This window comes from Rattus norvegicus, chromosome 13 (genome assembly GCF_021556685.1).
Source record: "Rattus norvegicus strain SHRSP/BbbUtx chromosome 13, alternate assembly SHRSP_T2T, whole genome shotgun sequence".
Taxonomy (NCBI): Eukaryota; Metazoa; Chordata; class Mammalia; order Rodentia; family Muridae; genus Rattus; species Rattus norvegicus.
The window spans coordinates 105,101,574-105,122,083 of record NC_141546.1 but is presented as its reverse complement, the minus strand read 5'-3'; the positions used below and the strand labels follow the sequence as shown (position 1 = coordinate 105,122,083).

At 44.1% G+C, this 20,510-nt stretch overlaps 1 protein-coding gene across 10 annotated transcripts; it reads right to left on the bottom strand.

The window, feature by feature from the left end:
* Positions 1–170: 170 nt before the first annotated feature.
* Positions 171–19,083, bottom strand: Angel2 (angel homolog 2). Of its 10 annotated transcripts, none has more exons than NM_001401388.1 (9): positions 18,855–19,083; positions 15,850–16,175; positions 11,533–11,789; positions 10,120–10,189; positions 7,904–8,325; positions 6,993–7,119; positions 6,340–6,397; positions 3,801–3,964; positions 171–2,842 (listed from the first exon to the last, which is right to left on the bottom strand). In NM_001401388.1, exons 1-9 carry the CDS (start codon positions 18,911–18,913, stop codon positions 2,691–2,693), a joined length of 1,635 nt encoding a protein of 544 aa, NP_001388317.1. In that variant the 5' UTR covers positions 18,914–19,083; the 3' UTR covers positions 171–2,690. The 10 variants fall into 10 exon arrangements, 8 of the variants coding, with proteins under 8 accessions (NP_001388317.1, XP_087437173.1, XP_087437172.1 ...); XM_087581047.1 differs by lacking the exon at positions 18,855–19,083 and adding an exon at positions 18,500–18,776 and having other exon boundaries at positions 174–2,842; XM_087581046.1 differs by lacking the exon at positions 18,855–19,083 and adding an exon at positions 18,709–18,776 and having other exon boundaries at positions 174–2,842.
* Between the last annotated feature and the right edge of the window lie 1,427 nt (positions 19,084–20,510).

Here is a 20,510-nt window from a genome sequence, read left to right as displayed (position 1 = left end):
CATTTTCTCTCCTCTCCCGGACTTTGTTAAGTATCACTCTATTTTCACGCGTGTCAGTCACTTGCCTCTCAGCCACATCCTAACAGATAATGACTGAAAAGGTAAGGAAAGAGTTGAGGAAGGTGACAGACCAGCATCTACAGCTCAGCACACTGACCACAAAGCCCAACAAATGTGCAAATATAATAATTTATTACAGCTTACAGATACAAAGGACTCTACGACTTACAACTTTTTTTTTAACAAAAGATTAAAAACTAGCAGATGCTCAATCCTGAAGACAAGATTTGAGTGTCTATTTTTTCGATGGCAAAGGCCCAGTAGACATCATCACACTCACCCTTTGCATTTACAACCCGGCCAGCATGAGGCTGGGGAGATGGCTCAGCCAGAGGGCCTGAGTGTGATCCCAGGACCCACGTGAAAAGCCAAGTATCCACAGCACATCTCACGAGGAAGGCAGGCAGGAGGATCTCGGAGCCTGGTTGGCCTGTCAGCTTATCTATCCTACTTTGGATGTTCCAGGCCAGCGAGAGGACCTGTCTTAAAAATAAAAGGTGGATGGCTTCAGAGGGCTCGCCGATGGCTTCTAGACACACGTGCAAGCAAACACATACCAGGCATAGGCCTTGGCCTGTGAGGGATCTGACTCCTGGAGTCAGATCCAACTTTGCTCAGTAAGTGCTGCTCTCTGTCCACAACAGTAGAAAAATAGATAATTTTTATTGGAGTTTTAAAAGCTTGTGAGAAGTATTGTGTGGCCACAAATTAACAATAAGCTAACAGCAATTTACGAATGAACTAAATCAAGGTGCTATACAGGAAATAGGCCTAAATTCACATTATATTCATCAAGATATAAAAACTTTACAAAGGTTTTTTTTTCTTTTTCTTTTTTAATTTATGTGATTATGGTGTCTTCAGACACACCAGAAGAGGGCATTACAGATGGTTGTGAGCCACCATGTGGTTGCTGGGAATTGAACTCAGGACCTCTGGAAGAGCAGTCGGTGCTCTTAACCTCTGAGCCATCTCTCCAGCCCCTTACAAAGGTTTTAATGAATGTTAGTTTGCCTACAATTATGTCTACACAAATTCAACACAATCTCCATATTAAAAAGGGGCAATTACCACTGTAATTTGATAGTGATTGTGTCTCTAACCAGGACCTGTAGCACCCCACAAAGTACTACTGAAAACTGTGGGCCGCCTCAGCACTACATTAATACTCTACATGAAAACCAGAGTGAGCCTGCTGCCTTGCTCAGTGTTCACTGGGCACTTCAGCCTGTACCTCTGAGGCAATAGTCTAGTAGACATAATAGCTAGAATAAAGGAGTTAAAATTTTAAATTACAAAAATTTACTATCTAATTTAAAACATCCTATTAGTAGTAAAACTCACTGTAAAAAACATCTATCACTGCACAGTAATGACTTAGTAAGAATGCCTGTAATCTGAATCTACTATTTTAAAAGTAGAGAAATTTCTACTTACATTTAGAATTCTACTATTCGTTGCACAGGGCGAGCTACTGGCTGGCCAGGCTGCTGTAATGCTGCATGGACAGCGAAAGCGCCACGGCGCACTGTGGCACCATGGTCCTGGAAGGAAGGCTGCTGGGCCTAAGCAGCACCTCCCACGCTGACTCCTGCTGGTAGGAGGATACGCCACTGTGGAGCTCCCCTTCCTTCCAGACCAGCTTTGATAAATTCGTACAGAATTGGCTCAGCAAATGTCGCTCCTGACCATCATTCAAGAGAAAGGAAGTGCAGGAGACGGAGGTACAACCTGGGCTCTGCTGCCTTTTGTCAATCTTTGAGACATGGGGCCTTGTGTATAGCTCTGGTCAGCCTGGGACACACAGTGATCCTCCTGCCTCTGCCAGATGCTAGGATTAAGGATGTTTGTGGATACACCTGGCCCATCTGCTTTCCTTGGGGCAATCTTTATCCAGGACAGGAGCGGACATAAAGGACTTTGGCTTTTTTTGTTTGCTTGAAGACAGGTTTCATGTAGCCCAGGCTGGCCTTGAACTTGCTATGTTGCTAAAGCTGGCTTTAGAAAGCTAATCCTCTTGCTGCCACCTTCCAAATGCTAATAAGATTATAGGTATGCACCACCATATCTCCCTAGGAGCCTTGCTCTTATGGGAATGACCTACACTTCTCAACTATTTCCATTACAAAATGTAGGTACACTCCACAGCTCAAGGTGGCAGTGATGTGGGTCAAGTATTCTCTACAACATCACATAGTCAAGCCTCCTCAGAAGCGCGGACCCCTGTGGAGGAATGACCCAGTGATTTCTAAGAACAAGCACAGGCATCTCCCAATGAAATTCAGTCTCCAGAAAAGGCATCAAGCTGAGTATTGCAGTCCTGGTAGGACCACCTGACGTACAAAAAAGCACTGACTTCCTATCTTGAGGGCCAAGGAGGTGAACTACATTTTTAAAATGCTGTCAACTTCACCAGAACTTAGAAGTCATTTACAATAACGTTCTTTAGACATCAGTTATCAGGAAAATATTTCATTAAAAAAAGTTGTAAATTTCTTTCTTCCAATCTGTTTCAAGCACATAACAGAAATCCAGAACCCCAATCACAAAAATGAACAGCATGCAAACACTTAAAATTTTCACAGCCTTTAAAAAGAATACAGACAGGAAGTTCTGTGAATGAGCAATGGTCAGAGCTCAAGCCTGAACTTGGCCAGCAAAGGCAGGTGGTCTGAGGAGTTGTGCTCATTGGGAAGGCCATTCACAGTCCACAAGTCTTGTTCTGTCAGAAGTGACAGTCTAGCTAGAAGTTTCAAGCCACCAACCAAAGCAACTTCAGCTCCTAGTTAAAAAAGCACACATTTAGTGAAACGGTCATTAAACAAGTTCTTAAAACATGAAACACTGAAACAGAACCCGAAGCCCACCAGAAAACTGAGATGAAAGTTTTTAGGGTATAGTTTTATAAAGTTATTACTGATAAACCCTTAAACAGTAGCTTCATGTTATTTATGTCAGATATTTTTCTATTTCAATTAATACCGTTTACACAGTGTAATGTAAAACTGTTAATAATGTGAGGCTGACAACAGCCCACTCTGATGTACAGAGCGAAGCCTTGCAGAGGCTGGTAAGGTGACTGAAGGTAAGATGGCATGATCTGAGCCTAGTCACTGTGCGCCCACGAGAACGCCCACGAGAACGCAAATGCTTTAGGAAGACTGGAGCTGCTGATCCCTGGCACATTCCTGCCACCTAGTGAACTCTGTAGGCATGGCAACTTCCAGACCTGACTCTCTCAACAGTAAGAGAGCAGGGCATGCTGCTGGGTTCAGTGAAACAACCTACAGACTCCGGACACTAGGTTTCCAGTTATCTCACTGCTTCCTGTTTTAAATCCTTTGACTGGCTTATACGACCTGATCTCTTGAGCTGTAACAGGGAATGTACTGCCCACTGAGTGCTCTCCCTCAGGTCTGCATGCCCAGTGTCTGCTGTGGCAGCACGACTCTGACTTGCTGACCTGTGGTTCTTCCCCACCTTACTCAGTGGCTGCCAAGGGGAAGCGGGTATGATGAAGAGTGGAGGGCAGCCGAGGACTCAGACTCTGGCTGGCACAGGGCCAACTGCGGCTGCAGTTCTGTGAGTCTGTGTTGGGGCTCGTTACTGCCTTGTTCTCTGCAGGTGTTAAGCGCTGTACAGTCATGTGACCAGTTTGTCCATCAAGCCCTACGGCTGGCCCTCCCCCTGCCTTGCTGCTTTGCTCAGTCCAGGCCCCGTGTGGTCCCCACACTCCTTACCTGGACCACGAGCAGTGTCGTCCTTCTCTGCAGAGTAGAAAATGTAGTCGACTGTTATGGCACTTCGGGAATGGCAGGTGGTCACCTCTGGGACGCCAGTGTCAGGAACATAATGGGAATAGACAGAGGACAAGCTGAAGCCATGCTGCAGATGTGAGGACACTCTAAAGTGAAGAGAAAGGGGCTTAGCATCCATCCAAGATTTCACGGAAAAATTACCTTTTCTCCCTTCCCAGACAAAGACTAGAATACTTTTTCTTTTTCAGACAAGGTCTTAACACTGTAGCCCGGCTGAGCTGGAACTTACTTCATAGCTTAGGCTCAAATCTGTAGCAATTCTTATCTCAGTTGCTTGAGTACTCGTATAGTGTAAGCCATCATGCCTGAGTTTTTTGAGAGTTTATATTGATCAGGCTATCCTCAATATCATTACATAGCCCAGGCTGGCCCCCTTTTCATACTTCTGCCTCAACAACCAGAATGTTATGATCACAAGTGTGAGTCCCACACACAGCTAGGTGAGTTTCACTTAAATGAACCATATTCCGAGTGAGGTTGTCTTTACTGATGCAGTGAATGTAAACAAAAGGCGTCTAAAACCCAGCAGATGGGGTTAAAAAGTATCAATATGCTAGTCAGATCTTAAAATAATACGTGTGAAAGCCTCCATTTACACAACAAGCATACGGTCCATACACTTCTTGGTTTTATTTCTTTTGTTAGTTTTTGAGACAGGGTTTCTCCATGTAACCCTGGCCATCCTGGAACTCACTCTGTAGACCAGGCTGACCTCAAACTTAGGAGATCTGCCCACTTCAGCCTCATGAGTGCTGGGATTAAAGGCGTGTGCCACCACTGCCTAACTTTGGTTGTGTTTTGAATGATGCTTTTAGTAGTTAGTGTGTTCAGGGCTACTCAGGCCCATTTGGACCTCTGCTGGCAAAGAAGCCACAGGCCTGTCACGATTGTGCTGCCTCAGGTCAGCTCCAGAGTAGCTCACACTCACCATTGCAAACACATGTCATGCTACTGACAGAAGGGTGAAAGATTATTTTCTAATATGTCATGAATTTTAAGAGCCATTTATGCTATAAAGGAAAATTCTATACACCATTGTTAGTTGCTGAGGGACACACGAAAATTTGGTCCTTTGGACTGGAGAGATGGCTCAGCAGTTAAGAGCACTGAATGCTCTTCCAAAGGACAGAGCAAGGTTCAATTCCCAGCACCCACACGGCAGCTCACAACTGTAACTCTGGTTCCAGTGCATCCGATATCTTCTCATAGACATACACACAGGCAAACTGTCAATGCACATGACACAACACTAAATTAAAAAAATGGCCCTTGATTTTTGTAAGCTAAGTCAATAAACACAGGTAACTCCTTAATGTCTAAAGACTTATAGAATTAATAAATGTAAAAGGTGGTGCATGCCTATAATTTCACGTGAAAAACTGGAGCTAGCCTGAGCTACACAGTGAGACACAAAAGCAAGTTAAGTCCCCTTCAAGCTGTTATCTCATTGTCAGAGTCTCAGTTTATGGACGAATGCTATGCACACCCATTTGTTACATATCTCAGGCAAAGCCAGAGTTAGGGAAGGGCACGGCAGCATACAGTGTAACTGTGGTTCTTAGGAGGCTAAGAAGGGCAAAAGGCTAAAGCTAGCCTGGGCTACACAGCTAACCCTTGTAAGAGAGCTAACTTCTCAAAACCATCATTGTTACATCACCTTTATTTGATCAATTATAGGGAACTTTTGCTATATTTAAAATGTTTATTCACTAAAAATTGCTTCTTTTCTTACTATGTCATTGATAAGAATTTTTTTTTGTCAAAACAACACATTCAAACTAAAAGTGAAAAGGATAACAATAAATTGAAGATTTGCTTCTAACGTGGTTCCTATGTTATGCTGAAAAAAAGTCCGAGTTGCAATGTAAAGTAAACATCTCAACAATTTTAAAGAGACAAGATCTAGGTCTGTCTTGATGCACTGCCATACACGTGCTGTTCAATCACAGCCCAAGCACTCAGGCTTCTTCATTCTGTTTCTGATTGATGCCAGTGCTCCTCTCGGCTACGTGGTATCTGGGTCACACTGCCTGTAGCCTGGGATCCAGTGAGTCAAGTAAGAATGAGGGTCCTACAGAAACTGGGCAGAGTCTCCCCTGTGGTCTGGGCTCTTTACACAGATAATGGCACACACTTCAGGGTTCCTAGGGCAGTCTAGGCCCACATGCTGCTTCCAGAGCATTGCCTAAAGCAGGCCGAAGCAAGAGACACTGCTTACGTAGGCACTCGGGCTCTAAACCCTCACAACCCAGGCAAGGAAATGAACCCTAGAGATGCTTGATTCTCACAGCTAAAAGGCAGCAGTCAACTTGGAATTCATGTGTATTTGTCTTAAACCCAGCAGCCTTTGCAGCATGGAATAGCACCAACTCAATTTTGGATCCAAGTGTTTTCTGAGAGACAATTTTTTTGCATTATTCAGTTAAAGTCAGGGACTGTGTCTGCTGCCTCTGGAACTCACTTGTCAGCTGGCACTGGGACCTCTGCTTTCTCCTGCTGTGCTTGAGTCACATCACTGTCTGAAAGAGCAGAGGGAATCAGATCAATCCAATGCACATACAATTCTGTTCTAGTTGCCAGAGCGTAGCTTTCCCTAGTCAGACTCATACATCTAGTTTAGATGTTTGGTTAAACATTCGATCCTAGAGCCTGTATTTGGTGGTCTACAGAACGGGGGGAAGTGCAAACAACTCTAAGGAGACATGCATGTTCCTCATGCACAGTAACGCTGAGTTTAACTTTTTAAAAAGAGTTATTTTGTGTATATGAGTTACACTGTTGCTCTCTTCAGACACACCAGAAGAGGACATCAGATCCCATTACAGATGGTTGTGAGCCACTATGTGGTTACTGGGAATTGAACTCGGGACTTCTGTAAGAATAGCCAGTGCTCTTAATCGCTGAGCCATCTCGCCAGTCCCAGAATTTCACTCTTAAAAAGGAAATTTGTAGCACATCAATAAAAAAAGAAAAAAAGAAAAAAGGACGAGCAAAGCCTTTTACATTTGTGCACATGAGTGTTCATGCCGGATACTGAGAGTCTGACATTCAGCTTTGTGACCTCAAAGGGAAGATCATCACCCAGCAGACTGCCAAAATGTACCCCACACTCACCTGTCTTTTCTACTTTGGGAACCTGCTGTGCCTCATAAACACAGTTCTGAGAGATGCCTAGGTTTGGGGGCCAAATTGGAATAGATAAAATTCTTTGTCCCCGTGAAGACTGTTCCTGGCCAGATACCTGCACAGAATGTGAACGGGCATCGTAAGTGACCAGACTTTAACTATTTATGTGATGAACCGTCTATGTTTTCCATGGGAGGTAATCAGAAATGATAAGTCGGCCCTTCACTCCGTCCACACAGTTCAGAGAGCACTCGTCATTACATGGAAATGTAAGTCTTTCACACGTGTGTTTCCTTGTGTGAACATCTAAACGTCCATGGCTTCCCACTACTACTGCCGTACTCTGTCTGCTATCTGTAACAGAGTTTCTATTGTGTCAGATGCTAAGCTCTAAAATCAACTTTAAAGCTGTCATTAAAAATTCTGTGGGTAGAGGACTTATTTTGGTTAAATGAAGGAAGCATGGAGACATACTCAGAGCCTAGTAGAAATAACTCTAAGCTGCAGAACAAAAGCATTTAGCATTACTATGTAAAGGATGACTTATATAATGACTATTAAGTTAGTGTACTTTCCACGTCCAGCATTCAGACCTCCTCCTCCCCCTTGTGAAGGGGGGCTTTCAAGTTATCCTTGTCTTCAAACTTCTCTTTCTACCTGCTAATTCCTTTAGACAGAAATCTGTCATAAGTGGAAAAGACAAAATCAAACTAAGTGAATAAAACCACGTGCTCATAATTGTGGGGATCACCACAGTTTAGTATAGAGATGTGCTAGACCCCCAGTGTTTTCACACAGCCACGCAATGACTGTCTTAACTCCGCTGATGACCATCCCCTCATTCTGATGGGCAGAGCAGCCAAAGCCCATTTCCCAACACAGATGAAATGAGCACTTACCTTTCCAATCGCAAGACCTTCATAATTTAATTTTCCTTCCTTTATGAAACTGTAGAGTGGAGAACCAGGAACAGAATTAAAGTCACCACACATGACAATGGGACAGAAGCTGCCATCTTTCTGATGGGCCACATTGGAAATCTCTGCTAGCAGCATTGCCAGCTGGGTCAGCTTAATATCACCGCGCCGTGGGTTATACAACAGATGTGTGTTAGCTATGCAGATGGATGGAGAGGCAGCACGTGGGATCTTAGGCTGCAGGAGTAAAACCAATCCAATGTTGTCTCTGTCCAACAGAGGAATATCACGGCGGCAGAACTCCACTGGGTTCACAGATAAGAGTGAGAACTTGGAATGTTTGAAGCAGATGGCACAACCATCGGGTTTCCTTCCTGTTTTCATCTTATATTCACAGTGATAACCTACAACAAATGAATTTTAAAAGAGAGACTATGTTAAACACATTTCTCCTAAGACTCTAAAGCCACGTCAGACAAAGCATGTTCTGTAAGACAGAATGCAAGGACATGTTAAACCAAAGTTAGGCTAGGATCGGGCCTAGAGTGTTTCAAATTCAGCACTGAGGAAAATAAATTCTGCAAAACCTTATCTCTGTCTGTCTTTTGGCGGGGTGGAGGTCCTATGGATGGTGGCAGGCGGGCAGGCAGGCAGGCAGGCAGGCAGGCAGGCAGGCAGGCGGGCACTCTACGATGGTTCTCCATTACCAGCCCAGGGTCTTCTGAGACAGGGACTCACTAAGGTTCTCAGGCCATCCCTGAACTTGTTATACAGTTCCAAGTGACTTGAACTCCTGGTGACAAAGCTTCTGCATCCAAATACTGGGGTTACAATGAGGCTCGCCACATCACACACTTATAACGTCAGGCAGAAACAGTCTTATATGCTTGTAATGCAAGCACTTGTAAGGAGACAGGTGAATTATAAGTTGGAACCAACCTGGGTCACACAGTAAGACCTTGCCTCAGAAAAAGTATGCCTAAGTTTCTTTACTGGCAGGTTTGTCCCTCCAACTCAGTCACAAGGACAGTAAGGTCTCAGAGTAGTTACTCTGATCTTTTTGTTCGTCTTCTCCCCACACCACTCTCTGTGGCCCACACTGCCTGAATCCATGCCACCATCAGAGCCTTTCCCCTGCTGGCTGTGCTGACAAGAATGCTCTAGGTATGGCTCCACTTTTACCTCCTCCAAATCTTTGTCTAAACTTCACCTTGTCCACTCATTTTGCTGAAAACCTAAATCTTCCCCATCTGCTTTCATTGCCTGCTGTTCACTTACACACATCTCACCAGGAATGAGGCCCGCAGTGGAGAACAAAGCTGTCCTTACTTCTAGATCAGTGTAAAGGTCAGGCAGGCACTCAGAAGGCACCGGATACATGAATGAATACCATGCAGGCACATGTTTCATGCTTCATGCCTGGACATGAGATGATTCTTAAAGCTACTTTAGCAAACAAGCCATGGTAGAGCCTCCTGTGGATTCGGTAGGTGGCCCAGTCCCTCATCTGCATGCAGCACAGACCCACAGTGGTACAGTGGCTGAATGACTCCTGAAGACATTTCCCTTTTAAGATCAGCATGGACTTTCCAGCAGAAATGCTGCAGGATTTGCTTGACATTTTGCTCCTGTTTTCAAAATGAAGAGTTATCCCAAAGGCGCTCTGGCTGAGCGGGTAAGAGTACTGGCTGCTCTTGAGGATGACCTGTTTTTAGTTCTAGTACCTACACTGTGGCTCATAACTGCATATTAACTATAATGCCACAGGATTTCCTTTTTCTGGTCTCCACAGGCTTAAGGATCATACATGGTACACAGACATACAAGCAGACAAAACACTCTTACCCGTAAAATAATAAATAAAAGTTAAAAGTTATCACCAGGGCTGGAGAGATGGCTCAATGATTAAGAGCACTTGTTCTTAAAGAGGACCCAGGTTCAGTTCCTAACACACACATGGAGGCTCACAACCATATTTAACTCCAGTTCCAGGACAGATATCTGACCCTTTCTGATCCCCAAGTCTTCAAAAATGCAGGCAAAACTTTTACACATAAAAATTAATCTTAAAGACTTTGTTTTTAATGTTATCCCCAAATATATCCTATTTTTTTTGTTTAAAAAATTATGTTTATAACAAACAATTTTGCAAGAATGAAGAATGAATCTGGCTAAAATAAACAAAGGTTACATTGTACCCAGTGATTCCAGACTTGGCCTGATCTCTGTCCCGTAATGATCTTCTTGAACTTCCTGTAGACAAAGCACCTTGAAGAAAACAGTGGCATGAATTAAAACAGAGGCAAATATGAATTCTATATAACTCTGATACAGTAGACCTCAAAGCTGCACAGATACTTTTCTTATTTTTAGAACTGATGCTATTTATTTTTATTTTTTGGCTTTTTAAGGCAGAGTTTCTCTGTGTAGCCTTGGCTATTCTGGAACTGGTCTTGAACTCAGAGATCCACACGCCTCTGCCTCCGGAGTGCTAGGATTACATGTGTGCGCCACCTCCACCCAGCCTGCCTGCCTTTTTCTTTCTTCTCTCTTTTTTGAAAAAAATAACTGCTCTCAATATTCTATATCACAAGAAATATGTTTTTAAGTATCTTATAATACACCTCAAAACCATGGTCCACACTCATATGAAATAGAATCTTACCATTCAAAATGGGCTAGTTCTTGAAAGAAATTTCTGTTTTTATATATGAAGCTATCTTTCATGAATTTCCATTCATGAATTCATTATGAATAAATTTCAGGGTTCTTTTTTAAAACAAAACCAAACCAGACTGGGTTATAATTATATAACCCAGAACAGCCTTGAACTTGGAGTGGTCCTCCTGCCTCAGCCAAGTGTCAGATTATAGACATAGCATCATACTTGGCTCAGGTCCTTTCTTTTCTTTAAAATAACTTTTGAGATTTTATTTTATGTATACAAATGTTTTACCTGGATTTCTGTGCACCATGTTTGTGAAACGACCACAGAGGCCAGAGAAGGATGTCAGATCTCTTGGAATTAGAGTTAGGGATGATTGTGAGTTGCCACGTGGCTACCCTGTGCATCCCCTTCCTAAGAAGCTGGCTTCATCCCAGTATCCCCAGCTCACCCCCTTACTCCCACCCACCCCGCAAAACACCCTACTGTTCTTTAACTGGGCATGGTGGCACATGCCTGCAATCTCAGCACCTCTTAGGTAGAGACAGGAAGACCAAGAGTTTTAGGTCATCCTAGGTAAATTTGAGACCAGTGTGAGGTATCAGAGATCCTGTCTTAAAACAAACAAAAAACCAACTGACATTCTTTAAATGCTATCATCTTATTATATAGATACATTTTTGCATAAATTACTGCAATTTCAAGCCCAGTATTTTTATTTAAAATCCTTCAGTCTGAGTCTCAAAGTTGACCAATACTTTAAAACTCTGCTCTTTGAAAAGTTGGGTGATTATTTCTATCAATGACCAACAGTGAGAAAGTCACACCTAGTTAACAGGGCTCCTTCCCCAAGAGCATGAAGTAGATAAAACTCTGCTGTGACTACACACATGCTCATCAACCACTGTCCTTGGATGAAAAGCTAATACTGCCTTTAAACACTTACATCAGCATCAAAATGTTTGATTTCCTTCAAAATATTGGGAAACCGGAAACTCCAGTGTAACACTGGGCGTCGGCAATGTCTGTAGAGGTGCGAGTTGTCCTCCAGTAACTCCTGCGAGAGTATGTTGTAAGACATCACTGAGAAGTCAAACTTATCTTCACAGTCCTCACATGTGGAGTCACCATTTCTGTCTTCTAGGTCCTTCGTTTTCTCTTTATTATGGCTACATAAATACTCCCAACTCCTTTTTATTGTTCCTGTTAAAATACATTAGACAAAATATAGCAACCAATCAAATGGGACCAGAAGCTTCCTGTATACAAATACCTTCCTACTTAAAGAAAATGCCCACACACGGAGTACACTGCTTCCCTGGGAGACGGCCGGCCACATGACACTAACTGCAAGCTGTCATCAGGTGGGCTGACAGAGTAACAAATCCATGTGCTGACTGAGGGCTACCAAATCTTTCTGAAGGCTGAAAACCTAAGACTATGTGTGGCTGCACTTTCCCATTTGTCCTGGTTAAGACTTCCATCAGTCATGCTTAGCATTCTTCAACGCAAGGAAGAGAGAGGAAGGGAGGGAGGGAGAGAGAGGAGGAGAGGGGGAGAGGGAGGAAAGGGAAGAGGGGGAAAGGGGGGGGGGGAGGGACTGCCTGAGTTGGCTTTCCAGAGATGACTTCCCACCACATTTCATTCCCTATTAAGATCATCAGCTACCTTAGCTTAGAATGCTGGTTTATACATGGATGGAGGGTAGTATAAATGACAATATGGGAACAGTGGTTAGTGTCTAAAATGTTACAAGCAGGAAGTGCAGACAGAACGACAAAAGATCAAAGGTTATAGGATGAGCCTTTTAATGCAATGTAGGTCCACCAAAACAATAGTTAGCGCGACTTTACAGAATGTAATGTAGGTACACCGGAACAACAGCTAGTGTTGGCCTTACGGAATGTTCCAGACAAACAGCAGGGCTGCTGACTGAGTGTTGCATGTAATCCCAGGAATGCACCACAGATCACACTATTCGAGGACATACAATTCTTTGAAAAAGCAATAAAAGTGGATTGAAAAAGATGAGATTTTGTAATTGAAGACAGTCCTCTACTGAGAAATTATCATCTTCTGAGGGTGCATGTATGTGTACATACACACATATGTAGTCACAGCCAGGTCTGGTGACATGTGTCTATAGTTCAGCACTCGGAAAGCTGACGTTCAGGGTTAGCCTGGCCTACAGGTACTGAGATTAAAAACCAAACCAAACCAAACCAAACAAAAACCCCAAAACAAGAACAACAAAAAAATCCCTAGATCAAACACTTATCTAGAAAGCAGGTTCAATGCCTCCTGCCAGGAAGAAAAAATAGTAACTACATATGTTCACCTTTGATCTTGGGTCTTACTATGTCACACTAGAGAGGAAGCCACGAGAACAAGAAGGGATGTTTAGTTACCCAGAAACTCAACAATGAAGACAACCTAAAGGGAAGAGAATAGCCGTGGCGATGGCCAGCTAAGCACACTGAGGGTACAGGGCAGCTTTGGCTACAGACGACCTTCCTTTAGCCCATGCAGGCTTCACTTCACTAGACTAATAATGCACAGATTTCACTAAATAAAGTCATATGGGGCTTGTCTGCTATCCTAGGAGGCTGAGGCAGGAATCACAAGAGTTTGAGGCTAGCCTGGGCTACAAGGTGAGTCCCTGTCTCCAAAACAAACCAAAACAAATCAAAAAGAAAATATATTGAAATGGTACACTTGTATGCAGAATGGAAAGGAAATATGCTACCATTTCAAAATAGCCTTCTACATTCATATTCATAATTGAAATATACATGTCCTATATGCAGCTGCCAATAAAGTATGTTATGGTAATTAGTAAAGTGTGTTATGGTAATTAGTTACCGTTTCTAAGCATCTCCCTGCTGCATGCAGGGAAGAGACAGCTGACCAGACAGAAGATAATCAGTGTGATCGATCCGTGAGGCTGGAGGGGGTGAAGGAGCTCATGATACGAGGGTGCTGAGGGAAGGGCAAGAGGAAAAGGTGGAAGGAAATGGAATCACAGAAGAGAAAAGTCTTCTGACAAGTGCAGAATTCTGCCCCAAGCAGCCCCATGCCCTTTCCTGCAGTCAATATGGGGAATCTCACCCCAAAGACTTACAATTAAGACTAATAGTACTAGCTCCACAGAGCTACACTGACAGAACCCCATTTACGGACTGGGGCGCCCCACAATGGTGAGCCATACATTGCAGTCTTTATATATAAGCAAGATGGAAGGGCTCCATCATGCTATGCAGAAGCTTTCACCCACTGTAGCACCATCCTGTCACTGCCACAGTGACATAAAAGGGAAGGTCAAGGGCACTCACCACAGCTCCACAGACGATATGTACAGAGTGGCATGTGAATGCATGAGATTACTGTGTCCTCCTTAAATAGCCAGGCCCAGTGATTACCTGTTAATGTGGTGGCTTTCACACTTGCACAGCATGTGGAGCCCTGTGGCATTGCTTTTCCTTTCATAAGGACACCAAACCTCTGCTGAGGGGAGCACAGTCCATCCCGACCAACCACAGTTGTCTTACTGAATAGTGCAAGTGTGCTCACAGGCTAGGTTCCACGGAGGACAATGTCAAAACCACTGACACAGTGAACAGTGTCTGGTCATCACACACTTCACAACATAAATTCACACTGCAGAATCTCATGTACCTTCCATGTCAGGAGGACAAGGTGACCACAGCAGAGAAGAGGGTGAGTCAGAGAGAGTGAGCACAGGTCTGAGCAGGTGTGGGGCACCTAATTAAGTCATAATTTTGTCATACAAATCCTTCAAATACCACTTTAAAGTGACAGGCAAATTAGTAATGCTGTTCTCTTGATTGGAAAGTATTAGTGAAATATCGGAAGTCACATATGTGGCTTAACGAAGAGCCTTTTCCTTATTCTCAACACCTAGGAGGAATGGACAGAGAGAGTCAGCAATCAGAAACTGTCAGTGCAGCTGTAGTTCCCTATCATTTCTGGGAAAACCTCTGCGTAGCCACTATGAAGCCAACAGTAAGTTAGGCATGTACACACAGCCTGCTTTATCTTTAACAGATATTCAAAGTAGGTGTTATTATTACTCTAGAAAACCAAGACACAGGTTCAGTGATGTCTCCGAGCTCATGCCACAGCGACAGAGTGCATACAAGGGTAGGGAGTAGCACTTTGTAAACTTTACGATGCCTGTGTAGCCTATCAAAATTCTATCTGAGAGAGCACAGAATTACCAAAAGGCTGGCGGAGAGGAGTGTGAGTTGGCCTGATCAACAGCAGACACATAATCACAAATACCTGGGTCCTTCTGAGGACCAGATTTCAACATCTCAGGCTTCTTATCTCCACGTTACAATCACATACTATACACACAGAGCTCACGCCCAGACCTTCAGCTCTGCCCAGCTTCCTATACTCCACCTGCCATGCAGCCCCTCTACAGTCTCCTCGTGAACACTAGAGTGGGTGAGAAAGGCAGTCCCCAGGTCTTGTATACCTCATTATACCCAGGATTATGTGAGACAGGAGGACAAGAGTTGTCTACAAGTAAACACAGCCTGAGAAAGGTTGACGGAATCAATAGAGTTTGTTCCACGGAGTTGGCTAAGCTATGGCTCCCTTTCTAACAGGTAACCACTGACTCCCTCAGAGTCTCTAGGATTGCGACTCGAGGACTGGTGTGTGGCTCAGTACAGAGCAAGCACAGGTGCTGGGTTCCTTGAGAAAAGGAGAAAAACATACACTTAAGATACTTACAGATGCTAATCTGGGAAATACAGATTTAACAAGCTAAAATCTTATCCTATAATGTTTTATTTATGATTGTTTCTAATAAAAGAATCCTTTTATATTATATTTTTAAATTACTATTGAAATGAGAACACAAATGAACATTTCCAGGTCAGTGACCTCCATCGCCAATCTCTACGTCATCGAGGTCTCTTTTCAAAAACGCTGTAAGATCTATTCTGAATCTTTGTGTTACCTACTTCTGTTTTCTACAATGTAATTTTATAGTCATATAGTCTACCTACTTACAGAGACTGTATAAGTCTTTTTACTGATAGTGCTTTCTACTCTGATATAAAGACATAATTAGTTGAAAATAAAGATACCAACCCTAACACAGAGCAAGTACTGGCTAAGAATAAGCACCTACACCTCTAAAACATGGAGAATGGCTTCAGGATTAGAAAGGATGGCTTCGACATGGCCTCTCATCTATGTCTATTCCCTACAAGATAAACAGCTCCTTTACCTTGGTGTTTTCTTCGTTTAGATGAGGGCTCATCTCTGTCAGAGTTCATCACGTAACGAGAGAGATGGAACAAGGATGTATTACTCAGTTGGTCAGGCCTCCAATTGTAGTACTGAAACTGAGTCCCAGACTCAAACAGAAAAGGCGGTCTACAGTTCAATGAGAAATGCCGGCTACTGAAGTATGGGTAAGGTGCCCGTGAGTAATGTCCTGGCCACCTCAGACAACTGGAAATGTGTCTGCGCCAGCAATATTTCTGCAGATCCTCCCACGGCGTGGTCCAGTCTCGACCCAAACTCTTTAGAGGATAGGGAAGCATGGAGTACCTAGAAGAAAAGACAGTCCTTGAGGTACCACTTTTTGTTCAGCTGTAGCATACGAGATCCAAATCTACTTCCTCCAGGGAGACGTCATCTCATGGTTAACTTTCCTGCTAACCCTGTGAAGGGTACAGGAAGTAGCACCCGTCTCTGACTCTCAGCATCAGTATAAACAGTAGTGGATAGTATTCTAAATCCCCAACAGGAAGAGACCAGTTAGGCTGCCAACATACCACTGCCCCCACTCCCAAAGTCAGTCCTCAATCCAACCCAGAGGGTAGCCCACTTCCACTAACACACTAGTACACAGAATACATTTCCAGCACAAAAATTCAACAAAAATAAAACCTAGAGCAAACAGAACAGTTAAATAGCAGGATGTAAGAAAAAGTTTGTCCCCTTCCAACTAGAGACTGGAATAAAAACATGCTTTGGAATAGTATTTTTATAACAAAGTTAAATTCTTCCTAAACACTGGTAAAGCTAAAAACAAAAATCAAAGGATTTGGGCTTTACAAAGCGACTTCCCTTACTAACCAATAGGTGGACACATGGTTTTCTGTCCCTTCCTCTTTCTAAGCATATAGCCTCCTGGGGGAAACTAAAAAGCATAAGGATTATTCATAAAAATCCACCTATGCAGGGCTGGAGAGATGGCTCAGTGGTTAAGAGCACTGACTGCTCTTCCAGAGATCATGAGTTCAATTCCCAGCAACAACATAGTGGCTCACAACCATCTGTAATGGGATCTGATGTCCTCTTCTGTTGTGTCTGAGGACAGCTACAATGTACTATATATAATAAATCAATCTTTAAAAAAAAATCCACCTATACTCCAAACTGATACCATTGTTATCAATTCAAGCAAAGCACACTCAGACTGTCATTCCGTGTATTTGCAGGTGCACGTGCTCTGTATGCACAGTCCTGAGGTTCACACCAGGTGTCTATTGGTCTTGATCTTATATTTGGAGCAAGATCTCTGTCTAATCTGAACTCCAACAATGAAAGTGTTTAGACTAGCAGGTCAGCTCTGGGATGCCCCTGCCCCACCCCACTCCTGAACTATGGTTATGAACGCAGGCCCTTGGCCTTATACAGCAAGCACTTAACCAACCAAGCCGTGTTCCCAGCTCCCCAAGCTTATAATTAATACACATGTTCTCTCAAGTTCTCATGAAGCACCAACTCCTTACTGCACCATCTGGCAAAATGTTAGGGTTCAGAGGGCTCGACTTCTTGGGGTTTGTGTCTCAACAACGACTATCACTAAGTTTTGCTTAAGTTGAATTAAGATTTTGTTAATGTCGAATTTCTTTATTATGCTTTTTTTCATTAGAAAAGATAGAGCTTGTTTTATGTATTTGAAACTTAAGTACTCTCAAACTACTCCCTAAATCAACCGGGCTGTAAATCTTTAAGGGCACAACATGGGCACTATTTCTTGCAATTGACTCTGAAAGTCATCCAAAGGGATTTCAGCACTTGGATCCTGTTATTTTAATTAAAAATTTCTTGAGGTGGCCCATGCCTTTGATCCCAGCACTCTGGAGGCAGAGGCTGGCAGATCTGAGTTCAAGGCCAGAGTGGTCTACAGAATGGATTCCAGGACAGTCAGAGATTCAGAGAGAAACCCTCTCTCTCTAAAACAAAACAAAACAAATCACCAAGTTCCAGACCATTCAGTACAGGCTGATATTGGTCTCCTAATCCTCCTGCCTCCACTCCCCTAGTGCTGGAGCTGTTTGTTTTCTGCCTTGAAATGTTTCCCACTGCAACCTGCACTGGGACACTTACTCTTTAGGTTGGCAGTTATTTATACCACATCCTTTTCTTGTATGACATCGAGCTTTTGAGGGCTAGAACCTCTGTATTTTCTGTAAGCCCAGTCTCCACCCACGGGCCAGGCACACAGCTGGTACTCTGAAAATGCCATAGCATAGGAACCAGGAATGGAATTAGCAGATCCCTACGGCTTATGTAACAATAGTGTGCTATTCCCCACACACGGTACGCTACACAGTTTCAAAGGTTATACAAACCATTGGAATCTTAATATCTAAGTCTTCAAAGTTTATAGGAGAAAAACATCATCAGTACATCAAATCTAAGATTCGGTGGATGCTACATGAGGTGACATTATTAGAGGCTGCATGTACTGTGGCGCTTTGAATTTTCAAGTGACTTTTTTTTTTTTAATTTTTGGAGGCGGAGTGACACGCTGTCTAATCCAGGCCAGCCTCAAATTCATGGTTATCCTCTTGGGTGTGGAGATTACGGACGTGAGGCATCACGCCCGGCTCTCAATGAATGGACTTAAAGAAAAATACCCAGGATGGAGAGAGAACTTGAATGGCGGTGAAAGTTGGCCTCCGCGTGACCGACGTGTGCGAGCCGCGGATGCTGCCCAGCCACCCCGGGGCGCGCAGCCTCCCTCCGGGCGGGGCCCCGCGCGCGGGCGGCGGCGAGCGTGGAGGAGGCCGCGCGAGGCCGGCAGGACCCCGGAGGCTGCCGCCGCCGCCGCCAGCCCGCGCGTTACCTCTCCCTGGGCGCCGCCGGGCGCGTCCCCGCTGCGGACCCTCTTCCTCCGCCTTCCTCCCGCGCCCCGCCGCCCCGCCCCGCCCCGCCCCACCGCTCCGCCCGCCCCTCCACGTCCCTCCCTCCCGCCGGCCGCTCGCAACTAACCGGCCTCGCCCCGCCACACAGCGGCCGTAGCCCCTTCTGACACAGCGCCACGTCTCCATCTTGGCTCTCTGTAAGCGCCCAACGCCCGGGCCCGCGGATGCACCTCAGCCCTGGCCACTAGCTGGGCCCTACCGGATTCCCATCACTCGGCTCCCGGCCGGCCGCTAGGCATGCTGGGAGGAGCGTCTAGCCGCAAGTCGGGTCGCCATCTTGCCTTCTGGGCAATTCCTTAAGCGCTCTACGTCGGGCATGCGCAGAACGTGCACAGACAGCCATTTCCGGGTGGGGCGGAGCTCCGGGTCTCCTCTTAATGACGCAGAAGGGTATCTCCAGACAGCTTTCTTAAGACCTAGAAGCAGGAGTTGCTGGAGATCCTGTTTTTTACGTGCTTGGGTAGATCCAAAAGGCAGGTTTCCACGTTGAGGAAATACTATTCTGTGGGTTTCTGTAGAATTTTACAATTGATTTTGTGGAAAACTCAGAGAACCCCCAAGTACGTTATTTGTTGGTTGCCCTTGTCTATCAGATCTACCATAGGGCGTTCTTGGAAAAACAAATGGAGACAGGACAGGAGGAACAGAGAGGCAGAAGGTACCGAGAGCCAGGGTCGCTGTTTGCCTAGGTTCTTTGGTAGAGCTGTGTAGCTGAGGGTAGTAGTTTCTTGGGAAGTTTTGTTCTTTTCCGTGTGTTAATTTTGAGAGACTTTATCCGCCGTGTATACTTGGTTCTCTTTATCTGAGTAATTATATTGTGTAAACATGCCAGGAATGCTGCATTGGTGAATTCTGAGGAAAGCTAGTCTGATCACACACGCACACTCTTGAGTGTTCTTGGACAAAAGTCTTGCTGTGTAGTCCAGGCATGCCTCAAACTCATCTCACATGCATGTCTGAGCACTGTGGTTACCAACAAGAACTGCCACACTTGGCTTCAGAACACATTTTCATCAACCAGTATGAAATCTTGTTTTATGTGTGTTCCTAATTTGTCACTTCATTAACATTGAACTCAGGTCCAACAGCATTCCAATACATACCTACCTGAAGATAATTTAATACACATTTTCTCTACATTACATCCACTTGTCACTTCAGAATCTTTTGGGTACCATTTTTAATAGCAAAATCAGTAAAAAATGTGGGGAAGTGACACTAAGTAGTCAGTAGAACGGTTACTTTTTTACGGTCTGAAAACTCTAGAGGGCAAAGTGCCTTGTTTAGCCTCAGGATTAAGCACACTGCGCAACTAAATTTGCCTTTCTCCTTATTGGAGAAAAACCAAAAACACTGTAAGGATTGATTTGGACATTTTAGGTAGGTTTTAGGGAGTAGGCAGTTTGCAAACACAGAATCCACAAATAAGGGCTAACTGCTTCTGTTTTATACTGTCCTATTTTCTAAGGGTGATCACAATTGCAGCTTATTACATTTGACCACTCGTTTCCTATATGCCGTGTTCCATAATGACAATGTAAGTAACTCGTGCAGTGCCCATGACTTGTTCTGTTCAAATTCATTCAACCTAGTACCCTACTGACAAAACACCATTGATTGGATTATTATCTGGACCAGATTTAAGGAGGACCTGCCCATCACCAGTCTCCTCTGAGCACACCTTAGCTCCTCTGTTGTGTAAAGAAAAATGTAGCACTTTGAA

Coding starts and splice junctions, on each gene's coding strand:
- Angel2 (NM_001401388.1), bottom strand. CDS start 18,913: ATGGAGACGTGGCGCTGTGTCAGAAGGGGCTACGGCCGCTGTGTGGCG. Junction 16,176..18,854: donor TGTGTGGCGGGGCGAGGCCG/GTTAGTTGCGAG, acceptor CTTTTCTTCTAG/GTACTCCATGCTTCCCTATC. Junction 11,790..15,849: donor TAAACGAAGAAAACACCAAG/GTAAAGGAGCTG, acceptor GTATTTTAACAG/GAACAATAAAAAGGAGTTGG.